This window comes from Bombus vosnesenskii, unplaced genomic scaffold, assembly GCF_011952255.1.
Source record: "Bombus vosnesenskii isolate JDL3184/JDL3185 unplaced genomic scaffold, Bvos_JDL3184-5_v1.1 scf7180000013355, whole genome shotgun sequence".
NCBI lineage: Eukaryota > Metazoa > Arthropoda > Insecta > Hymenoptera > Apidae > Bombus > Bombus vosnesenskii.
The window spans coordinates 2,080,253-2,104,867 of record NW_022882990.1 but is presented as its reverse complement, the minus strand read 5'-3'; the positions used below and the strand labels follow the sequence as shown (position 1 = coordinate 2,104,867).

Genomic DNA, 24,615 nt, shown 5'->3' with positions numbered 1-24,615 from the left:
GAATGATGATGTTATATGTACTATAAAAATGTAGAACATAATGGAAAAATGTTTCATTGGAAAATACGGATATGTGCAAATGTTTTATATAGCCATTTATGTAAGCAATGTTACTGTATGCAAGTATATAAAAAAAGTGTTTGATTTAATTATTGAAATTAATAAAATATAATATTACTATAATTGATAATATCTAATATAATTAATAACATTAATATACTAATTAATAAAATACAAGAAAACAAGAAAAAACAGATGTAACAGATGTTTTTACACTGGTAATGTTATAATATTTCTTAGTATCTATATACAAAGGAGTTAAATTGAAAAAAGGAGAATGTACACATTCTTTGCATTTCTTAATGTGCACAACTCAATTCAACCCATTTAATGACTAAAGAATTCAGAATTTGCATATACAATGTATTTTCCTGACCACTTTACACACGCGAGATTGTTTGCAAGAGTTCTAAGCAAATAGCAAATACTACTGCGTGTCGTGTTAGGTCGTTACCATAATGGATAATAGGACGATTGTTGAGGTGTAGATATTATTGTGTTCTATTTTGCATTAGAAATTAGAAAATTGTTTTATCGTCCACACTGGTAAATTTGCAAATTGTTATTGAATATTTCATTTTCAACTATGATTAACTTATGAATGCAATGTAAATATATTAAATCGAGTAATAAGTTTTTTCCTGCGTATTTTAAAGGGCGTGGATATGCTTCATCATAAATTATAACTGGAAAGAACATCGATTTAAAACATTTAGATTTTAAAAAGAATGGTAAATCGACTTGTAATTTAAATTACATTAAAATATTAATATAGCATAGTGTGTATATGAAAATGTTATTGATTAATTTTAAGAGGAATTGAGCTAAAGACGTAAAATGTCTGTATATTTTCTTACTATATTTATATTAGTAGTTTTGTCTAAAAATAAGTTTTATCTAGAATTTATTATGAATTAAATTTAGATAAATTAGGATCTCCGTAAAAGCTAGATTAGTTATTACGAAGGAAATATTTGCACCAAAAATTATTTGATATAAAAATTATGTATGTTGTAATTATAAATATAAAATGTATACATAGTAACAAAGACAATAACTGTTATATTAAAAATCGTAGATGTGGACTTGGTTACATTGCTAAAGCTACAATAAAAGTGATAGAAAGACAACTATTTTAGCAGGAAGAATGATATATGACGGCGAAAACATTTTGAAACTTTAGTTTTAAAGGCTATAGGGTGGCCGTGGTGTCATAAATATTAGCAAGAGGACCAATGTGACGCAACCTGCGAGTTCTGTCTGGGGTATTTATCGCTTAAAAAAATCTATTGCGTCACAAAATATTCTTGATAGAGTTTAGTAACTCAGAATGTGATGTTTATAAAGACAATAAATTAGAACGTATCTTATTTTTCGCACTATGTGCGAATATCACGAAAGATTAAAGCTACAAAATAATTTATTTTAAATTTTTAAAAATTCTAAAAGAGATTTTATATATATGAACCCTTAACTCTACATATATAATATAAATTCTATATCTATAATAAAAATTCAAAAGAGAATTTTTAATTTTTGCGAATTTATCTATATCTAAATATGTTATTCCATATTTCTATTTTTTTCTAATATTGTGTCATTTTGACTTGAATTTATTTCACATACTTATTAATTCTATTTATTGTCATATTTCTAGTATCAATATTTAAAATTGTTTCTCAAAGTTTTACTTGATTATCTTAGTTATTTCTCTGAAAGGATTGATTATAACATAATAGTTAAAGATTTTAATCAAGATCAAAAACAAAAATCACAAAAGTTCACCGATATCAAAAATATTTCTAATAATATTATTGCATACTAAATTCACTAATGTGATCATACTTAATAAAATAATTCTTATGAAAGAGGTCGGATGTCCTAATAAATAAACCTGTTAAATTAATACAATTTACCAATTCGTCATATTATAATCTAATATCTAATCGCTAAATTTCTGACTATCTTTCCCTTCGTTCATTTCATTACTTGATATCCTCTTACCTTCGCCTTTCAGCTTCCAGTTGCTTTTTCTCTTGCTCCTGTCTTTGTCTTTCCATAGCTCTCCTGGAGTCATTCAAAAGTAAATTGGCTGGAATAAGACTCGCGTCGTGTCTACTTCTATGCCCGTCGAATCGCCTACGAGCCGCATGGCTTGGTCTCGTCCTTTCAGCTTGATTTCTTCTGATCTCCGCTTCCCGCAGCTCTTTCGTATTTCTCTCCGCTTCTAACATCGTTGCTTCTTTCCTCCTTCGTTCCTCCTCGTATTTTCTCGATTGTATCCTTCTAACCTCTGCTTCTCGCCTCAAAGCTTCTCTCCTCAGCTGCTCTTGTTGCTGTCTCTGTCGCTCGCGGATTTCTTCCTCTTCGATCGTTTTTCTTCTCGCATCATCGTAAGCTCGTGGATCGATATTTGTCGGTGCTGATGGACCATGATTTCTTCTACCGGTCTCTGGACCTGGATATCTCGGTCGATTATATTGTCTAGCTTCTTCTAATTTCCTTCTATACTCCATCCAGCTTTTATCAGATGATTCGCTCTCTTCCGGAATACGCACTGGTTGATTTCTTCGAATGTAATCCTGTAACTTACGTTCTTCTTCGAGTCTTCGTCGCTCCTTCTCCTGCTTCCATCTATCCGCTTCTTCTCTTTGTCGATCTATTGATTTGTTTAAGTTAATCGGTCGATTACGTTGAATATACCCATCTAATTTCTGCTGATGTTCTTTTTCCTGTTGTTCTCTCATTCGTCTTTCTGTTTCTGGATCGTATAGTTTATTTGCGTTCGGACTATTTCGCGGAGAGTACAACAAATTAGACGGTTCGTTTCTGCCTTGCTGATGTCTTCTTCTCTGTTCTTCTTCCTCTTGTTTGCGTTTCAACGTCCACTCTCTTCTCCTTTCTTCTAAGCTTTTTCTATCCTGTTCTTGCTGCTGTCTTCGCTTTATCTCTTCCACCCACCTATTCTGCTCTCTCCTACGTAATTCTTCTTCCTGTAACCTTCGTTGACGTTCTTCTTCTCTTAAACGATTTTCTTCTCGTCTTCTTATTTCTTCTGCTTGCCGTACTCTTTCTCTTTCCTCCTCGTAAGTAGGAGTCTGTGTCGGAGACTCGTCGTATCGTCTACGAGTTTCTAGTTCTTGCATTCGACGTTGCTCTTGCAATCGATTTCTTCTTGACTCTTCTTCCTGTAAACGTCGTATTTGTTCTTCCTCCAGATGCCACCTGTTTGACTGCTGCAATCGCCACCTCCTTTCTTCTTCTTCTCTCTCTCTCTGCTCCAACACTTTCTCGTATTCGTTCCTGATATTTTCTATGTCAGTATTTGTTTGATTCTTGATATAATTTCGTTTCTGCGCTTCCTGCTGTCTTCTCCATTCCTCTGCTCTTCTTCTTCGTTCTTCTTCCTGTTTCCTCCTCTCCTCTTCTCTTCTTCTTTCCGCATAATTCATTTTTCGTCGCTGATTCACTGTCTGCAACTCATCGCTAGTCGCTACCCCTTCGTCCTCTCCGAAACCCCAAAGACGTTTAGTACGTTTCCCGTTTTTGTTATCCAACTGTCCAGCGTCAGAATCTTCGAACCACAATATCTTACGACGATGATTATTTCTCAATGTCTCGTCAACGACGGACCTCGTCACACGGTAGTCGTCTCGCTTTCCTTTATTAAAATGCGAAACCTCGGCAGTCACCTTTTTTTCTTCCGTCTTTCGATTTTTTTGGTCATCCGACAAGATGGTCGATTCATTGCTCACGTTAGACTTGCCCAAGTCTCCGCGAACAGGTAATTTCTCGGTGCGTCCTTTGTCCTTGTGAAAATCCGAATGAATAGTCGCGTCCATGTCGCCTCTACTCTGCTTGATCCTCTTCGTGGTAGTCTCCAATTTCTTTAGCTTCAGCAGCTCGTCCATCTCTTCATAATCTTCCTCGCCAGACAGCTCATAGTCCAGGTTCAAGGATATCGGAGTTACATCCGTCCACGGATCCACCCCCTTTGGATTCTTATTTTTACCGGGGGAGTCTATCGATCTTTTTTCTCTGCTGTGATCAGGTGCCTCCAATCCCTCACAACCCACCTGTAACTCTGGCACTCCTCCTATACTAAATGGGTCCGTATTTGCTGGAATTTCTGTACTAAAGTCATCGAACGAGTTGGACTGTTTGTGAAGTATATTCAAACTAGTAGCTTTGTATTCGGGCGTTTTAGACTTCCAATTCACGTAGCTAGTCTTTTTAGGTGCTTTGCTTTTCCCTTTCGATGGGAATCTCGTGACAGGCGTGGGGCTCAACAGAGGCTTCACCCGGAATACGTCCAATTTGTATATTTCTACGGAGCCTGGTCCTTGATCTTGGAACGTGTCGTCGGCTACAAAAGGGTCCTCCAATTCGGACGGAGGAGACAGCTCACGCGGCGCTGATTCGAGATCTTTTGAGTCTCTACTATCAACTTTTTCATCCGTGAACTCTTGACCGGCAAAATTACGCGGCTGCTTGTCTTCGACTAAAGGTGAAAAATTGTCACCGGAACTATTCTTTGATCGGCGGAGCAGCAAGTCATTTTTGAGATACTCGGTCCCGTGGGATTGTCTCTGGGAGCCTGGAATGTTGATGTATGAGTAAACGAGGGTTATTGTGAAATGAGGTTACGTTTAGTCGCGGATGGTCTGGCTTATGATCAGGTTAGTGGGGAAGTCTTGGCATCCTTAAATTTTGACATAACAGGTCTATTAAGCTACTTAATATAGCTTGCGTTTTGTAAATGTAAGAATCTCATTTTGTAAATTAAATGTAACCGTAAAAGAGAAAGGACAAGTAACGTGATATATGACAGCAACTTAAGACTTTTCAAGAAAAAATATATAAAGAAACAAATAGAAGCGTATTTAGAAAAATAAAATCTCATATTCTTCTATAAGTATAAGCACAACTTGAACATTATAATAAATGAGAGTATTGGAGTCCTACTATATTTTAATAATAAAAAATTGTGTATAAATGTCAATGCTTAAGTATTTTATTTTTATACACAGTGGTAAGACAAAGGGATCAAAAATTTGAGGTCAAATGATACTCTTCAGATTCAAAGGAATAAGTGTTACTCTATATTTTCTGTCTTAATTTGTCCGTGTTGATTAAAAAGTACGAGAAGACAATTAATTGAAAAACAAATTATTTATAGTTTTGAATATGTTAATTTTTAGATACATGTTTACTACATCCTGTTTCTTCTATTTGGAAAATACTATCTACCTTTAAAGTTTTAAACCTTATTCTCATTACTTTGTACACTATACAAGATAGAGTGATAATAGTAGTACAATCCGATAAGATGTGATTATATATGAAAAAAATAAGTCAAAGCAAAAGAAAAAAATGCATCGTTCGAAATTCAGTTTTCTAGAAAATGGAGTTTGGAATTTTGACAAGTATACTTGAACTTGGCTAATTATCGATTGAATATGAAACAATTGACGGGTTATTCTACATGCAAAAATAAGTAAAAATGTGGAATAAATTTGTTCCGTCCAAGGCTTCATTTTCGAGAAAATAGAGTTTGAACATGCCAGTTAAAAATTGGCATTTTGCGCGTGTAATAAATTTTCAAATTTAATTTCCGCGAAGACAAAGTATCTTATGAAAAAATTATATTGTACATTGTTTACTTCCCTTTCCACGTAGAATAACATCCTGTTAATTATTTTATTTATTCCTGTTCAGTCCGAAATTAGTCATATTCAAATATACTCGACAAATTTGCAATATCGATTTTCTCGAAAATAAAGCTCTCTATAGTAAAATTCATCTTTTTGCCACTGCTATTTTCACTCACCCTCTATGCATATAATGTATATTAAGAAATATATAACAAATTTAAAAAATTAAAAGTCATTTGGTGTAAAATTCGTATTTAATATACAGTATGTTCATAATAATAGTAATTATAACTATATTTTAAGAAATTCTAAAATGTAATGTAAATAATAATTTTAAAAAACCCAATATTTCATTAAATTTCCCCATTAATTAGGTGGAACGTGTCAACCTTGCTTAAAATTTGAAAGTACATTTTAAGTTAAAGTCAATAATGCATTCAGATGAATGTTTCAAATCATTTTAGATTAAGTCAAGTGACCTAATTAATCACAATAAGAATAGAAAGTAATATTCTAAAAAATATTTCAAGTCATGTAGATTAATGTTTTATAGTAGTTGTTTCAGGGATTAAATAACGTTAGATTGAAATTATAATGTACTAAATAACAACTTTGCATTATTATTTGTAAATGATGTGATAATTAGATTTCAAATCGAACGTGTAGTAAAGAGATACTCGGCTGTACACCTGCCTCGAAGTTAAATTACTCTGTGGAAAATCTAGGTGATATGTCATTTCAAGATTTTACATTCACTGTCTTCACTGTTGGTTTAGAATAACTATGGATATTCACGTTTTAAACTGTTCTGATTAAAATTGATTCAGAGTTGGTAAACGTACTTCCAAAATAAATGAAATTTGCGCGCACGTTTCAAGATTATCAATGAAATAAAAGTATTTTATGGTTAGCGAAAGCTTAACGCAATGTTTACCATAAATATTTCATTGCAGATGTATTTTTAAAAATAATTGTTGATTGTTTTATTACAAGCCGTTAAATTTTATAATAGCGTAATAATAACATTAGTAGTAGTAAAAATAAAAAAAGAACTCAGAAATAAAAAATTTGATTCAATAATAAATATTAATCGCTAGATTTAGTACAAGATTAACGGAAGTAAAAGTTTATAATATTTTTAAAAATAAATTTTGGCTGAATATTGAAGTGTTAATAAGTGATTCTGTTCCATAAGAAATTACAAAACATTTTTTAAACTATTATCTTGAAAAATTTTGTTTAATCGTAAAGTACTACTGTATCGTAAAAATGTTACAATTCTCTCCAAATCAGTAACATTTATAAGAACGTTTTTCATTAAAATTCATATTTTTAATAAATTTTTACCTTATTAGAAATGGAAGAAAATTATAGAAAAGCTAGTTGTACGAGTCTTTTTCAGAATTTTCAGTCCAAATTTTAGTTTTATAAATAAAAGTCACCTAATTCATTACGCTATATAGCCTCCAATGCACGTTTAATAAAATAAATTAACGATTTACGTTCGAGAATTTTGGCCCGAGGACGTAAACTAGCTATTATATATTATATTATATATTATATTTGGCCCGATCATCGTACTACGGACTATGCCCGTAAGGTTTACATTTGGTCCGATCATCTACTACGGGCCATGCCCGTAATATTTACGTTTGACCCGATCATCGTACTACGGGCTATACCCGTAGTTGTAGGTTAAGGGGTTAATTTTGTATATTATTATGAATTTAAAATACTAATGAAACTTGATGTTAGACTTATCCATGGAAATGTTCAGCGAATAACTGATTGAAATTGCTTCGTTTACATCGTTACATGCTTAATAATATAGTGACTTTTATTTATTTGATGTATTTGCAGTGATTGAAACAGGAAAACGATGATGTAGTAATGTAATACAATTAAACAACTAAAGTCACTATAATTTTGAGGCTTGTCTAGGATTTCCCATCCTTTCCGGCCCGTCAGCACTTTCACTTTTTTATCTGAACTGTAGTTCATGGGGATTTTCCCAAATGGTTTATCACGGTGTTACAATAATAACAAAACTGCAAAAAATATCAGAAATGAATTAAAACTGTAAACTTAATACTGAAGTCTTCATACATGACTTCGTTTCACCAGATCTAACAAAATTTTTGTGATCCTGAAGAACGAATAATTAATTTACAATAAATATTTTAAGAAAATTATATTTTTTTCCAAATGAATGACGTTTATACGAAAGCTTTTTGTCGAAGTAAAGAAATGAATAGCTCATCACTCGCCTCTTGTTATACAAATATCATACATAAAAATATCCAAACGCGCACATTTAAAAATTAAATCAAAATAATGACGCTGTAAATGTTTATGCATGCACAAGGAATTTAAAAGTACAAAAATGCATGCAATGCGCATAATTTATAAAAATACGTAATAATGAATATAAATCATTATTAGTCAGATTACTGGTGTTTATGCAATTATGGGAAATTTAATATGTACAAAAATATATATAATGCAATAATATACAAAACTATAGAAAATATCTAAGATTGATTGCTGCTCATATTTAAAAGATGAAAACATACCTAAATATTTATAGGTTTCATTTCCTTAGGTGTATCCAAAAGATATGAATTTACATAGATATTTGTAGTGTAATTATAATGCTTAGTAATTATAATATTTTTTTATTGCGAATACATTCCTAAAAATATAAAATTGCAAAACATTAAAGTCCTAAGGTAATTACTTGTTCAATCTACAGATATTCCCCAACTGTGGTAGTAAGAGAAAAAAAAAAGAAATAAAAAGAAAACGACGTTTCTATAAAATCCATATCCACGAGACAACGATTTTAGTAATACCCAATTACAATCGAAATTATCGAAATAAATTAGACGACGCGCAACATAATGTTGCGGCAAAGAGGCTCGACTTTTATTCCAGCGTTGAACGGTGTCAAGTAATCGCGGTTCTGATTAACTTGCATCGCGCTTATCTGAATCATACCGTAAGAGAACTTCATTATGCGTCCCTGACGTTTGATTCTCAGGGGCCGTTATATCAGAAACGAGCATGTTAACCAGAACGACATATTCCCCTGGCGTCAAGGTCGCTGCTCTGTTTCTGCCATGCAGGGAGCGAAGAGAGAGGGAAAAAGCCCAGACAGTGACAGAATTAAATTGCTGATGTAACGAATGCCAGACGTACCATTAGTGGTGTTTGCCGAGATCAACCTTCGCGGGCCGATCGAAAGGTCGAACGACTGATTCTCGCTAGGATTCTGATCCTTCCAGTTCGGTTGGCCCTCGACTCTTCGATAAACTTGGTGTTGCTGGTACTGCGGGGGCAAAGGGGTGTATTGATCGAGGGTAAGGCGGGAGGGATAGTGGCTAACTGTCCCCACCACATTCACGTACACCGCCAGCCAGACCGTGGCCAGAACCACCGTCACTCCTGGCTGCATCCTCCTACAATCAAACGAATATGTTCTTCGTTATATTTCTTTTTTTATTCAAATACTTGCAAAACGATCGACGTCCTCTTCCTCTATCTCTTTCTTTTTTACTCTTTCGTTCTTGTTCTCTCCAGAGAGAGTAGAGCAGACTTGTGTATTATACGTATTATTTCGATCAATTATTTACCTAAGATAATTATTTTTCGTAATAAAAACTTATCATTTGTAACAGACATTGTAACAACTATTTATCCACACAATTCACTATTATTTATTCGAATAGTGATATACGAAGAATAATATATTTATAACATATTTGTTTTCTTTGTATTGCTGTTCGTTTTTACGAGTATCTGTATATGGATACATTCAGTACATAATAATCGGAGACAAAAATAAGTGGACACGTAATGAAAATAGGTATCAATGAAATTGTTGATGTTAATTATTTAGATACTAAATAACCTATATACTATAAAGATATATAATAAATAGAATTTAAGTGTATAATATTAGTACTAATTTTTTGATTGATATTTACTTCTACTACCTATGCACTTATCATTCCTTACCATTCATTAATCAGAGAGCAATAAACTTTCTATTTTAATATTTGAAAAGACAGAACGACGATTGAACAACAAAACTTGTGATATGGTATATTAAAATTTGTATTTGAATAAATTCTAATACGAATGTGTAAGTTATTCGAATATCTATTTAGATAAATTTGTCATATATGGTCTTTTATTCGATCAGATATTTATTCATTACTGCGAATAAAATTTCGTTCCTTATTTTTATTCGTTATCTGTTATCGAAATAAAATCTTACTCAGTTTTGCACTAGAGACACATGAGATAGTTCGATTCATATGGTTCGCTATTGCTCTAACAAACGCGGTGAACCGAATTGGAAACGAGGACATTCTCGTATTTTTACTACGATTTCCCGGTTCGCGAGAAGGGAACGGTTTAAACGTTTCTGTCTTCTGGAGACCGTATTACGCTCAGTTCTCTTCCGCTTCGAGAATTCTGTATCCGCGCGAACGAAACGTGTGAGCAGTTGAGCACTTTGCATCCGATGAAAATTTTTATTAGGTATTCGTGTCACGTCAAAGGAGCATTTCGGCTATTTCTGAAGAACCTCAGGCTTGATCGGTTTAATGACTGCGGTATCATACGACAGCGTCACTGAATTTTGATCGGACGCAAAATGATATATATTTTCCACACATCTTTTTTCTTCTTTGTTTTCTATTGTTTCTTTTCTCTTTCTTTATTTAGATACGAGTTAGATTATGACATGAATGAAAGGATAATAAATTAGGTAATGGGTTTGTAGAAAGATTTATCTACAAGTATATTGATTTTTATGCTTGAAGAGATTGATTAACATGTTGGAGATAGGTGAGTTTTATAAAGCTCGCAAAGGGATCGATTATCGCGTTTGCACGTCCTATAACACTCGATTGTAGTGGTAATTAAAAGTTAATTGGCTATTCTGTGGCCGTTGTGATTAGTTATTAAACGGGCGAACAACCTTCCGAGCGAAAATAGAGGATATTCGTTGCAGTGCGAGAGACTGTTCTTTTAGGTATAAACGTTGTAAGTTACGATGTATAAACTTAAACCGAGATAATATTACATGCATATAAAATATACGTGCAGGCGTGCGCGTGTGTGTATAACTCACTAAAAGCAAAATTAATAATAATAAAGTAAAATAAACTTATTTTGTGAATATTAGAATATTATGTTTAATCTAAGATAAATATATATTTTATTGAAATGTGATATAATTACTATGATTATTGAAATATTAGATTATTAAAGATTTTAGAAATATTGACATATTATTTACGATATATAGCGTAATGTTTATAATAAGTTTGGAGTTGTTGTTTCATCTACCTTTACTAATAAATATGTTTAAATTTCTTAACCAACAATATATAGTGAAAACATATATGTATAACATACAAAATGGGTAAACAGAGCGTATAAGTAATTATAAAAATTATGTTACTATTGTACTTTCGTGGACATAAGATGTGATAAATAATGTTGATATTTATTCCATAATTTTATCATTTCATTTATCTAACATAAAATTAATCTATTTAGATTTATAAAATTTATAAAATTATTTTAAATAATATCAGTTATTATTATGTGCAAAAAATTTAAAGCTTCTAATTGAGCATGATAAATTTTATTTTTAATCTAATATTAATAATTATTGTATAATTTAATTAATAATGTAATAATATTATATAATAATTACAATTATTATTTTAAAAATGAAATAAGACCGAATGAGTTTGGAAATTCATAAAAATTTAATAGAAACGTTTCGAAAATTGCAACAAGCTCTGCTCGTTTCTATCAGAATAAAAAATTTTGAATAAATGTATAATATACTGAATGTCTATTTTATCGGGAAATTTTAAAATTTTATCTATAATTAAAAAAATTATATATTTGCGTCCGAGACTTTCCCTGGGTTATTTATAATGAATGAATAATCATGAGCTGGTAATAGCTAAAATAAATTAGTTGAAAATAATGTGAAACATTTTATTCATTACCGATTTATTCTGATATAACTTAGAATATCATTTATAAAGTGCTATTTAACACTTTTTATTATTAATTATATAAAATATCATTTATAGACTGCAAGTGTTTGTGCAAATTAATATTTTTAAAAGTACAATTACAAAATCGAGCTCAAGCAGAAATTTATTTTACTTACCAAATATTACAACGAGCACTTTACTTTAGATATTTTATATATTTTTATACATTATCTCATTATGTAAAATTTAGCATATTCCAATTTTCCATAAATGTATAAATATCCGCACTCTAATCATTTACTATGACGCATTACTCGAACATATTAAACCATCAAACACATTACATGTATTTGTACATTCTTTCCCATTAATCACTTCTCGAAATCAACGATTAGCAAAAATCCAAAAAGTTCTTCCCTCACAACATAAACAAACAAGAAACTTGTTACCCCTCTCGTACCAAAGAATCTGTTTCACAGATTCAACCACCACTTAATTTCGGCAATTTCACGAACTTCATGCCAGGAATGACAATGACCGTGCGTATACCAGACACCATGACCTTTCTTATGACTTGTGTTTCGATCGGTTTCATACCGGGTAACGAGATCACATTCGTCGGTGCACACGAATGCCAGCTATCGATTTCGGAACACTCGATTGCCTCTCGAAGAAGCCGTGCGCTCCGCGGTACCTCTTCTCTTGGGTAGGGTTCTCCTCTTGTCACTTCTATCCTCGGGTTGCTTTAGTTGAAATTCTCCGCTTTGTACGCTCGGGGGCTAAATCTCTCCTACTGGCCGGTGGAAAGAGAAGCAACAATTGGCTCTCGACGCGTTCGAGGTGAAGGCGCAGAGGGATCAAGTGATCTTGACATACTGTCGTTGCCAGGTCGAAGTGGCTAAACTTAACGCTGACCCGACTGCCTGTTGGCTAGCGACGTAGCGACCCTCACGCGAAATCGCGCGTATACAATGCTATACTTCCGGATAGTGACGTCAGATTCGCGAAGCCCGCTCTGGGGTCACTGGCAATTTCAAGTAATTGTGGAGACGTTTTGTCATCGACGACAGGAATGCCTTCTACGACGGTACGACGCAACTACTTTAAAACCGATGTCTGACTGCGAAAATGTTATGCGATACTATGGAGACCAATATCGACTAGTACTTAACTATTCGAATTAGTATATCCTTTTTTATCCGTTACGAGATGCCTTATATAGTTTATAGATGATTGAAGAGCGTGCATTGCAAACAATAATAAGGAGGCAGCTCCAATACTTAAATTGTATTTATTGAAAGAGGAAAAAAGGCATATATTTCATATTCAAAAGTACAAAAGTTTATTAGTATATATATATAATAGAATAATTTTTGATTAAATGATAGCCGTAGGAGATCAACTACTAGATAATTTCACTTATAAAAACAAAATGCAGTTGAAGATTGAATGCATGAAATTATAAATGTTATCAAATAGTTTTAATCTTTTTATTACAAAACATACATCCTCCTTTATAAAATCTATTAACAATTAACTGTAAATACCATTTTAGATTTTAAACTTTCACGACGTTTATTAGATGACATATTTATAGTTCCGGTTTTGATCGCATTTTTAATAGTACGTTGTGTTCTGATTCGTAAACATTTCTATTGGAAACACGATTAAAACCCGAAGAATCACAGATAGGTCATGTATCGTCTTTTACATGAAGCGAAAACTCGACCGCTAAATGATGTTCTTTAAAATAATAGAGATTACTAATTTTTATTATTATAGTAAACAACATCCTAATTGAGGATTCTCACAGATCGTTCTATTTCTTCTTATATACTATGGTATAGTATATGGTATAGTATATATACTATATACTTATATACTATTCGTCCCAAAAAGCATAGTGATTAACTCTTAAGAATGCCATAGAATGTTTTCCTTAGTGCAATACATACTGCGTGGCAGGTCACAAAGATCGATTATTTTACTAAGGGGAATTTTGTTGGTAGAGTTTTCGCCAACCTGGTGGATGCCTAAGAATATACATATAGCCAATGGAAGAGATATGTATAGTCATAACATCGGTTAGACGATAAAGTTTATATTTTTGAGATGGTAATTTCAGAGATATGTAATGCCCAACAAACCAATTATTACAATACTGTTACTGCTTTCCTTCTTTGTTTTTATTTGTCTTGCACACTTTGTCTAAGGGTAATAAGTACGATTTTTTAACAGAATATTATACTTTACTGAAACTTTACATTAAATAAAAACGTAAAATGTTCCAAATTACTTAGAGATCTAAAAAAACATGTTTCACACTTTGTTCCGATTGCCGCTTCCCTTCATAGTTTGGCAGTGTAGGGATTTGATATTTTATTCAAGCGAATATCAATTCAATATTGTTTTTCCTTTTTTATACTTAATACGTTCTTTACCATCATCACATATGTGTCATAAATGTGTTTTAAGATTAATTTATATTTAATTCCAAGCTATAAAATGCATTAATATATGTACAACTAATATGCTTAGTTTTAAAAAAAGCTAACCTCAAATTTTTCTCAGACAGTTATCGTTTATAATAGAAATATATTGTAGTATTAAATATATTATATAAAAATACAGTAGAAAAAAGTAGTAACAGTACAGTAGAGTAGGAAGAAGAACGTGTTTACAAAATTTTATATAAATTACAATTTTGAAAGCAAGTTCTCAAAATACATCCATCGAAGCCGCAGCTTAATTTTTAGCCTCACTATATCGTTTCCATCGACTATGTCTTATTGGAACATTTATATTTAGTCTTCTACACATGTTTGTATTTTTAAATCATCTCATTTTGTTCTATTAGTATACTGGGAATGTTTGTACAAATTCATATCTTTAGAGAATAATTCATGAAATCAAATCCTTACAGAAAATTATTTTATCCTCTAAATATTATAACAAGCATTTTATTTTGCATATATTGTACTAACACGCATTTTCGTGCATATATATTTGCATATTTAAATGTCCTATAAGTATGTAAACATCTGCAATCTATTTGTTAATACAGTATATTACTACGCCGAATAGGAAACAATCTATTTATAACGATTATCAATTCATAAATTTTATTCCACGTAATCAAACAAAATTCTGTTTACCAATGGATGGTTCTATGTATATATCTTGGAATAAATGAGACACGCGGAATTAGTTTATCGCAAACCACTGCGAGTTTTGTTTATTCAAGGTTATTAAAAGGGGAATCCCCAGAGTTTGTTCCCTGTGGCTTAGCTAAACAGTGATTGTATGTGTATATTCATTACACAGAGATAATACTGACGAGAGGAAAGTAAAAAAGAGAAGGAGAAAAGACTAGAATGCCAGAATACAAGAGCAAGAAAAGGACAAAGATCCCATCTTGAAATCTAAAAACATTGATCCATTGTTCTGTCAAGGACAAAAATGATTGAACAATACACGGAGACGTTATTTAAACGTAGTTATGAATGCAGTTATTTAACACATCGTCAATCTCGCGGATTGGACCCGATTATATGCTATCCATTGCACATTTTTTGTAAGGAATGTGTAGTAACATTTTTAAATTTAAACATTCATATATCTTATACTTTATATTTTATTTCTATTTATATTACGCTTGATATATGACTTATATACAAGATACATGAAAGTAAAACTACATTACACAGTTCAGTATTTTGTTAAAGTATGATAACATGTATGCATATACATTTATAAAAAATTTGAAGATGCAAAATATATAAAATATTCAAAATATAGTACTTGTTATAGGTAATAGAAATATTTGTATACATATAAATAGAACAAATCTTTATACCAAGTCTACTTCTTTATTTGTGTTCATAAACACGTAAAGTATAAATATCCGCAGTCTAGTAATAATATTTTTCTTCTTCTTTTTTTTCTTTTTTGTTTTTTGTAACAGTCACCGATTTCCCTTTTAACGCTTTTTGTTTAAAAATAACAATTTTTACAATTGTATCTTTAGGTAATCATATATTTTCTTTAAGTTAAATCAATGAAGCTAACTTTTTTCGGAATGAAAAAATGCCTCATTTAATTCAAAATATTAGACTTCAATTTAGACCCTAGATTTAAGCCCAAGACTTACATTTTGAAAGATTGTTTCTTAAATATAGGAAGTTTACTCTTGCAATAATATTTCAATCAAACTTTTAAAATGGCTTAGAGTTGGAGACACCTTTCTATTTTTTCTCTCATGGCGGGGAAACTGTTTGTTTACATGAAATTATGTATTTATAAGCATATTTTTTAATATACCTCCCTGTTAAAGCTCAACACTGCTATGACCTTGCAATCATTCTTCCAATAATCGTTGCTTATAACTTAAGCGTAATAAATTTAGGGAAGCAGATGTGTTGCTTTAAAAAACTTTTCGCCATAAATCTTACGGCCAGTTAACCAAGCAGTACTGTTTTGATGAGCGAAGCTGAAAACCAAGAGATTTAGAGCAGAAAGTATTTTGTAGCAGCAAAGGGATCTTGACGGCGACGTGAGATTGATTAGAAACAAAGTTCCTCGAGTGTAGAAGATAATTTTCCTTTGTGTTATTATTCATCAGAATTGTGTAAGATGATGATGAAATGGAACTGCGGTGAGAAATTCGACAGGAGGGCGGAAATGAGTCTTCCATGAAATATAGTCTAAATTTATACCGACTAACTTGATGGTGTGGTCTTAAACAAAGAGATGAAAAATGTTTGAACAATTAAACGAATTTAATACTTATTTTATACGAACTTTAAATGTATATTATCCTGAAAAAAAATTTATCTAAAAGACTTTCATCTATAAATTTAGAAAAGTCTATTTATATGTATATATCCCGAAAAGTATGAATGATACGAAAAAATGTTCCAAACAAAAATTTTATATCAAGGGGGACATATCCATACTCTCGTCTATTTGACCCTGCGATAGTTTGGAGTCAGTGACAATCATGTTAAAATTTTTAAATGGCAACCTACAATTTTACATCATATATTTCTGTAACTAATGGTGAAGCATTTTTGAACACTATAGACTTGCATCTTTCACACCATCTATTATGGAGATATGAACTTTTATGTTCGACATGCCGCATGTCGCGTTGTACTCTTCATAATGATTATCAATTACCATTTGTGAGGACATCGTTTAAGTTAATATTTAAACATCGTTTAGATTCTGTTATGTAATGAAAGAATAAATATTTGGTACATATTTCCGTTATTTTGTATCACGTCCATTTAATGTATTGCGAATATGTATAATATAATTACTATTTTGAGACATGGTAGTCAAGAATAAAAGTATTTCATTATTTACTTCACTCTATTTTGTTGTGTACTTTAAAGCTATGCTAGATAAGGTTTTATATACGAATCTATATAAAATTTTAATATTTAATTCTAATCTTTATAAGAAATTTGCAAATTTAATGAAAATGAAGAATTTTATCATAAACTTGTATTATAAAGATATGATTGCAATAACTAACATATAATGGTTGTTAATCTAATTAAAGATCTAATTAAAATATAATTTCTCTTTTCTAATTATTTCAAATGATGCTAAATTTAACGTGTTTTATTATAGATTATATTTTTAATCGCATCACTTTCAATAAAAGCATGACTGGAATCTTTTTTAAATTTTTCAATCATGAGCTCATAATGTGCTACCTTATTAGACGCACTCTTCCGGATGTCTACTCAAGAGCAATTAATCACTGTCGGCAGAATTTTTGTAACTTGAAAAGAAAGTTTAGACAACATAATTCCTTCATTGGTCGCTTCTTGCAGGCTAGGATTACATTATCAACACGCACAATCGGAAATAAAGCATCCAAATTCCAGTAAAGCTCCAAGTCCCTTCACATTAACAGTTAATGAACCAAAAAATAAGACGCAAAAGATAAAATAAAATATTAACAAATATCTGGATTTAAAGATGTTTATTAAATAGATGATATGTATAAATATGAAATTTGGCAAAGGACAGGTATTGAGACATAAACAAACATAATTTTATAATATTCTTGTCTTCTATAATGATATTGTAATACATTTTCCATAAAGAAAGTTACTAAACTAAAATTGAGTAAAAGATAAAGTAAAATTCGCTGTAATTTTATAATCTGCGTTATAATTAATATTTCATATTTGTATATTTGCTTATTTTTTATTATTTATTAGTTTTCATAAAAACGTTTTTGCAATTTTACAGATATAATGATTATAACAAATAACCGTTCGTAATTTTGTAAAATCTGAATATTCATGACTTAATTACGATTAAATTCGAAATAATCATTTTAACAGTAAAAGATAATGTAACACAATGATAACAAGTAATACCAATAACAAATTTAAATAGTAGTATTTCAATAAAGTCTGGATATAAAGTTTAATAAAGATAGAAGTCAATAAATAAAGTGAATATGACACAAAATATTATAAATAGACACATAGGTAACTAATAGCGTAATTAAGAACATTCCACAAATTTTATGTACATAATTTGTTTCTTTGTATGTTCCATATCATATCAATAATTAGATAAAAAAAGTCAAAAATTCTCTAGAAAGTTTAAAATAAATAAAAAAGTTATAAATGAATAACATAAAATACTCATTCATCACAAATAATACGCACAATTCAATAGGAAAACAAGATGTTATGAGTGATAAATGAGTTTACTATGACAATTTGTTATGCAACGTATGGACTTGTTCTTTGAAGATAGATTAATATATATTTTTAATAAAAGTAATGTAAATAATTTACATATCTTGGATTACCGCTACACCAAGTTGCGCGACATCTCGATTTTTCCTTTTCCTTTTGGTGTCCCACTCGTAATTATCTTCCACCTTAACGGTACAGAAGTTAAGAGGTTTTAATTTTTGCTGGGAGAAATGCAACATGGAATTGAAATACGCGGCTGACACGGCAAGATTATCAGCTGGAAGAGAGCCACTTGAAATATAAGCGTATAATTATATATAGAAAAGGAAGTTCCTTGCGAATGAGTGCCTAGAGCAACAGCAATATACACGTCGATGCATGTTTATACATAAGTAGTTCAGAGAATTTTGAATTAATGTAATAGATGAAATTTCTTCATTGATATTGGTTAGATGTAAAGCAATTATTGGTGTATCCCATTTCATTTCTTTTATTGAAAATTACAGGAAGTTGCCCCTAAAATCAAAATTTTTAAGATAATATTATTAAACATCTTAATAACATTATCCTAAATACTAATATTATTTTAATGGGTTAATACAATTACGTATATAGAAAATTAAGACTTTTAGATTTTTAAAACTATTCTTTACAAATTTTTACATTCGTAGGTAAGTTAACTAAACATTGCGCTTCTGAATCATCGCATAGATTCTACAGCAATTGAAACCAAAATTACTTTCCAAATATATTTCATTTCAACTAATTTTCCTTACGATGAGGAAATTGTATATTACAAAAGAAGATACCCTTTCTCCAAAAATTGAAGCGGAACACAATCTCGTTACAAATATTATACAGCACAACTATAACACTATTCGATACCAGTTCATTTTCGGCCACAAACGAACTATTGAGATTAGGGTGATTGATGCAGAAAGAAAAGAGCGCAGCCACAACACTTAGGACGAAGATAATTAAAACAGGTGATCACCATAACTTCAAAGATTAAGAAATCTTTGTGAAGCTAATTGGTTGCCTCAGCATGTCGCAATGTTGTGTATAATTGAAAATACTAGTTGAGAGAAGTGAAAAGGAAGATGGCAGAGCAACTACGAACGCAAATTTAAATTGTACAAATTGTCGCGGTCGAAGAAATTAAAGTTACTTTTAAACATAAAAGACGATTCGGTTTAATCATAGCCACCCAGAAGCTTTTTCTCTTTTCTTTCTATCTTTATTATTCGCTATCTCCGAAACCTTTTTCTCCCGTCGCTTTCTCCTCAATTGTGTTCCATCTTGCTTTTAGCGTGCCTCGTGGCAACGAGATGGAATATTACGATTGAGGATAAACGATAATGGGCAATCATATTATTACGAATACTTCAAAATTACTACTTATTTGAAGTCTAATTACAAATAAAATTCAAGATACACTCTAAATGAGACCTCTTTTTATTATAAAACATATTATTACATTTTTAATAACATATGACAATTGTATTTAAAATCTTTACAATTTTCAAAGAATATACAGATCGCTCGATGCAACAAATGATTTCAAGAGTAATACATTTACAGAGTCATATCTTTTTTACAAGTCCAGTTTGTTTCAGAATTGCATTAATTCTTTTAATAGAGATGAATATTTCTGTGAATAGTAAAAAAGTATTGAGATGAAGTGGAGGAAAGTGATTAGTTTAAATGGCGTTTTATCTTTAATTTTGTAGAAGTTATCGTATGCAAAACGAGGAAAGGCAAAGGGTGATACTCTATAATGAAACTTCTTCTGAATATACCATGTGTGTTATATGTATCAGCAATTCTATATGATAAAGTATAGAATTGAATTGTAAAATCATATTCGACGTGCATGAAAACGTATGACAATGAGTGCACCAATGGGATGAGAAAAATGATGTTATTATAGCAAATTTTTAAGAATATTATTAAATTATCGAATATAATCAGATTTCAAACCGAATAATGACGCTTAAAGATCCTAATAATTATTCAGGTTTACTCGTTATTGATGTTATTACACTATTCAGGGTTCCTAATACTTATCGTCACTCTGATTATTAACTGTTCTAACTTCATTTAAAAAAGAAAATATCTTATTGGCATAAAAAATACAAATTCATGATAATATGAAAATTTTACGTAGTAAGCAACAGATATTCATTTTTTTTTAAATCCTAACTCCACACAATAATATTAAATTTCATAAAGCTTAAACTCACTTTTCCAGTTTATAAACTAGTGAAAAGGGAACAGTTAAGAATAAAGCATCGTTATAAAGAAAGCGTATACAAAGTCTGATATATGTACGTACGTACATTACATACATGAAGAAGAATATATTTTGTACATCTCACTATTATCGAAATCATAATATTACTGAACAAAATATGTAATATCTTCATCCTTCGTGTTCATAATAATTTGTTTACTCACTGTATCTTTTCAGATCGAGACCCAAAGCAGAAAATTGATAAATTCGTGCTTGTTATAAGGTCGTGTTGTAAAAATCGACTATGGATCGTGATTAATTCCAATACTGATTTATACGCATGTCCGTAAGCGACGATGGAAAGGGATCAGCGATTATTGAGCAAATGTCAATTGGATGATTGAATTCTGTATTGGATGATTGAAACATGTAGCTAGCTTTGTATTTATTGAGTGAGATTTGCAGTTAATCAAATTATGTAAACGTAACACTTTTGCGTTTGAAATATGAAGGTATATGATCAATTGAAAATCTTTTGTGATATAAAAATGTTGACTTTTGTGGGAGTCTCAAATTCTAAGAGTTCGTTGGTATAAGTATTGGAAAATATAGTAGAAGGTTAGTTATCTCTTTGGAACATAGTGAGATAAAAACTCGCCTTTTTAGTATTTATATATGCACAGCGGCTTTTAATATATCCCACCGACTTCGTGTTGATTTATTATCTATATTAAATAAATTTCTATATTAAATAAAATTTCTGTACAATTAGTCTTTTTTGTTTTAAAATCCTATGCCCCAAGGAGTTATTGGAATTAATTATAATACACGCTGTTCGAAAAACAATTTTTTCCTTACAATCAAATAACTTTGTTTTCATATGAGGAAATATCTATTTCGTAATATTTTATAAATATTATCTAATATTAAGCAGGAGTAAAAGGTTTCGGATGAAAATATCTATCTTTCAGCTTCTATTCTCGTTTCCTAATTTTTGTTACAAGGCACTACATATCTCTAATTTTTCGAATAATCAGTGGTCCCTTAATCGATGTTTCGATAATCGAAATTTCACTATAATTAAAAGATATGTATATATAAAAAGTTTTCACATGCAAGCTGAACAAAGAATGGAAAATAAATATATTGGGAAATAGGCTGCACGTGAGAATAGAAAAAAGAATTTTTCATAATGACCTCATTGAATACTTAATTTATATAAAAATCGAAATTTTAGAATGATATCATACAAATATATGTTATTTTAGTATAATTCTTCGAATATATACAATATTCAATTCAATTCAATAGTCAATTCAAATCATGTTGTTTTGCCTCGGAGTATCAAGATCGTTAGGATACACGTAATGTAAGAATAAATAAACTCCGATCAAAACAATGTCGCCGTTACGTGCAACCGTCGAACAAAGACGAATTTGAATTTTCCGACTCTACCCCGAGCAGTATAAATAAGCGGACGCGATCTCAAGGAAATGAGTTACAGTCAGTTGTCGATCAGTTATCAACCAGTTGTCAACGAATTATCAGCGATCTAATTAACGAGACAATAGCGATCCTATTTTATGACTTATACACTGTCTCAATGAATCGGTTAGTACGAGCGTCTTTGCGAGCATTATCTGTATATTAATTCATCATTTGAATATATTCGACGGTTTCAACAACGAGCAACCTCGTCCATTAACACGTTGACTGCCACGTCACCCGTATTCGGGTATCAGCAAAGTTTCTGGTGAGGCCACGTAACAAATATTCGGGTGTCGCTTATTTGACTACGTGCGAAGGATCGTCGTAGGTATTTGAAAAGATATTCCACAATAATAAATTGTTAATTAATAATTAATTGTAATAATAGTTGAATTGTTATAAAATAAAAATACAAAAATGGTTTATTAAAAAAATTATTTAGAATGTAAAACTAAAGTATTCTATACACAGCTGAGATAGGTCAGGTCAATTTGGACAATAAGTTGTTGTTTTCTTCAAATTCTTTCGTGCCTTTGTTCGGTCCATTCGACGTCTTTTATTTGCATAACATAGTTTGCATGCGCGTCTAATGCTTCTTCCGGAATCGTTTTTCCGAACGGCGATATTATGCTGACTCCGTCGAAGACAAGGATTTTTTGTATTTTCAGACAATCTTAATAATTTTGCAACTAATAATTGTCTAAATATTCTAATATCTATATTTTTTCTTGTTGTAATTTTGTAAACCGTCAAAGCGTTTATAACAGAAGTTTCCAGAAAGAATCGAATGTCAAGTTTTCTGTACCATTTGATTCCTTTTCTAATTGTGGTGGCATAAGAAACCATTTGGTCGGAATAACCTATACCACACTTTCCTTCGTTATATTCAACAACAGCTAGTGGTTTTAATGTTGCGAACAAACGAAACGAAAGATCATTCTTGAGACCACCACTTGAGCGATTCGCATTACTAAAATATTGATAGGAGCATCTAGCAGAGAACGCTTAGTACTGCTGTACGCGTGGCCTGACGGAGATTTCTTTGAAAACACGCGTGGCAGTCAACGTGTTAAACCTCACCGACCAACCGCCCTCTACACATAAACCTCTACAAATTGGTAACCCCGACGTGAGTTGAACATGACTAAACAATCTCTACATTGGTGACACTGACGTGCGAAAAGTGAATATTCATAATGACGAGTAGTAACAAATAACTTCATACAGAATTCGCAGACTCAAACGGTTCAAGACTGCACTAGGAGTTCGAGAACGAAGAAATGGGCGATAGAACGCCGCCTCAATTCTATCCTCCTAGCGAATACTCAACATGTACTAACTGCGCTGAGGATAACGGAAACGCCGATTAAGGTGGCCGACAACATCCACGGAAGGCACCCGGAATCCGGAAACACCCGAATCGCAACAGCCCGGTCTCTGTTACTTCCACGCAACGTTCCAGGGCCGCGCGAAGAAGTGCCGTTCCCCAGGCACCTGGAATCAGAAAGGGGACCTACCACCACGACGAACACGAAACAGCGTTTCACGGTGGCGGACGTTAGCACGCCTTTCATCGGCGTGGACTTCTTAAGCCACAACGGGTTACTGGTCGATCCTCGAAATCGACGCCACAGCGACAAGACCAGCAACCTATCGACAACACGACACACGGACACGACAGAGGCTGTATCGAGCAAAGCAATCGCCAGTGAATCGACGTATCACCGACTTCTCGTCGAATTTTCGGACGCGACTCGTTCGGTAGCAACAAAATACGACAGTGCGGTACTTCATATCGAAAACTACTCCGTCTTCAACGAACCTCGACGCTTCGCCTCCGCTCGACGCGAGCAGTTAAAGGCGAGATTTGAGGCGATGACCGAGCAAGGAGTGATGTGGCCAGTGAATAGTCCATGGGCATCACCTCTGCATGTCATACCAAAGAAGAACGGAGGCCTACGACACCGCGGCGACCGTGTGTTGAACGCCTGCATCATACCGACAGGTATCCACCGCCGCATATTGAAGATGTCGCGCAACATCTGGATGGGTTTGACAACGAGCGGCCGACGCTTTACCCCGCATCGAAACGACAAATCCGCAGATATCGAACTTTCACAACCGCACACGAAAACGACGAGCGAAGTCGTACGACCGTATGTACAATGTCGCCGCTACGTGCAACCGTCGTACAAAGGCAAATTTGAATTTTCCGACTCTCCCTTGAGCAGTACAAATAATATCCGCGATCTAATTAACGAGTCATTAGCGATTCTATTTTACGACTTATACACTGTCTTAGCGAATCGGTTAGTACGAGCGTCTTTGTGAACATTATCTGTATACTAATTTATCATTTTAAATATATTCGATGGTTTCAACAACGAGCAATCTCGTCCATTAAACCAACCATCTTCTACACATAA

The 24,615-nt window shown here is 32.1% G+C and overlaps 2 protein-coding genes across 6 annotated transcripts in view; one reads left to right on the top strand and one right to left on the bottom strand.

The window, feature by feature from the left end:
• LOC117237084 overlaps window positions 1–24,615 on the top strand; it is a 317,445-nt gene that overhangs the window by 70,379 nt on the left and 222,451 nt on the right. The window lies entirely within an intron of this gene.
• LOC117237083 (trichohyalin-like) overlaps window positions 1–24,615 on the bottom strand; it is a 149,050-nt gene that overhangs the window by 7,370 nt on the left and 117,065 nt on the right. Inside the window, exons 1-3 of one of the 2 annotated variants that reach the window (XM_033500696.1) lie at window positions 12,338–12,632; window positions 8,913–9,172; window positions 2,065–4,657 (exon numbers count right to left, since the gene is read on the bottom strand). In XM_033500696.1, the coding sequence (XP_033356587.1) occupies window positions 2,065–4,657; window positions 8,913–9,168 (2,849 nt within the window). In that variant the 5' untranslated portion in view covers window positions 9,169–9,172; window positions 12,338–12,632. Of the gene's footprint in view, window positions 1–2,064; window positions 4,658–8,912; window positions 9,173–12,337; window positions 12,633–24,615 lie in introns of those variants that run through there. The other variant, XM_033500695.1, reaches the window with a different exon arrangement.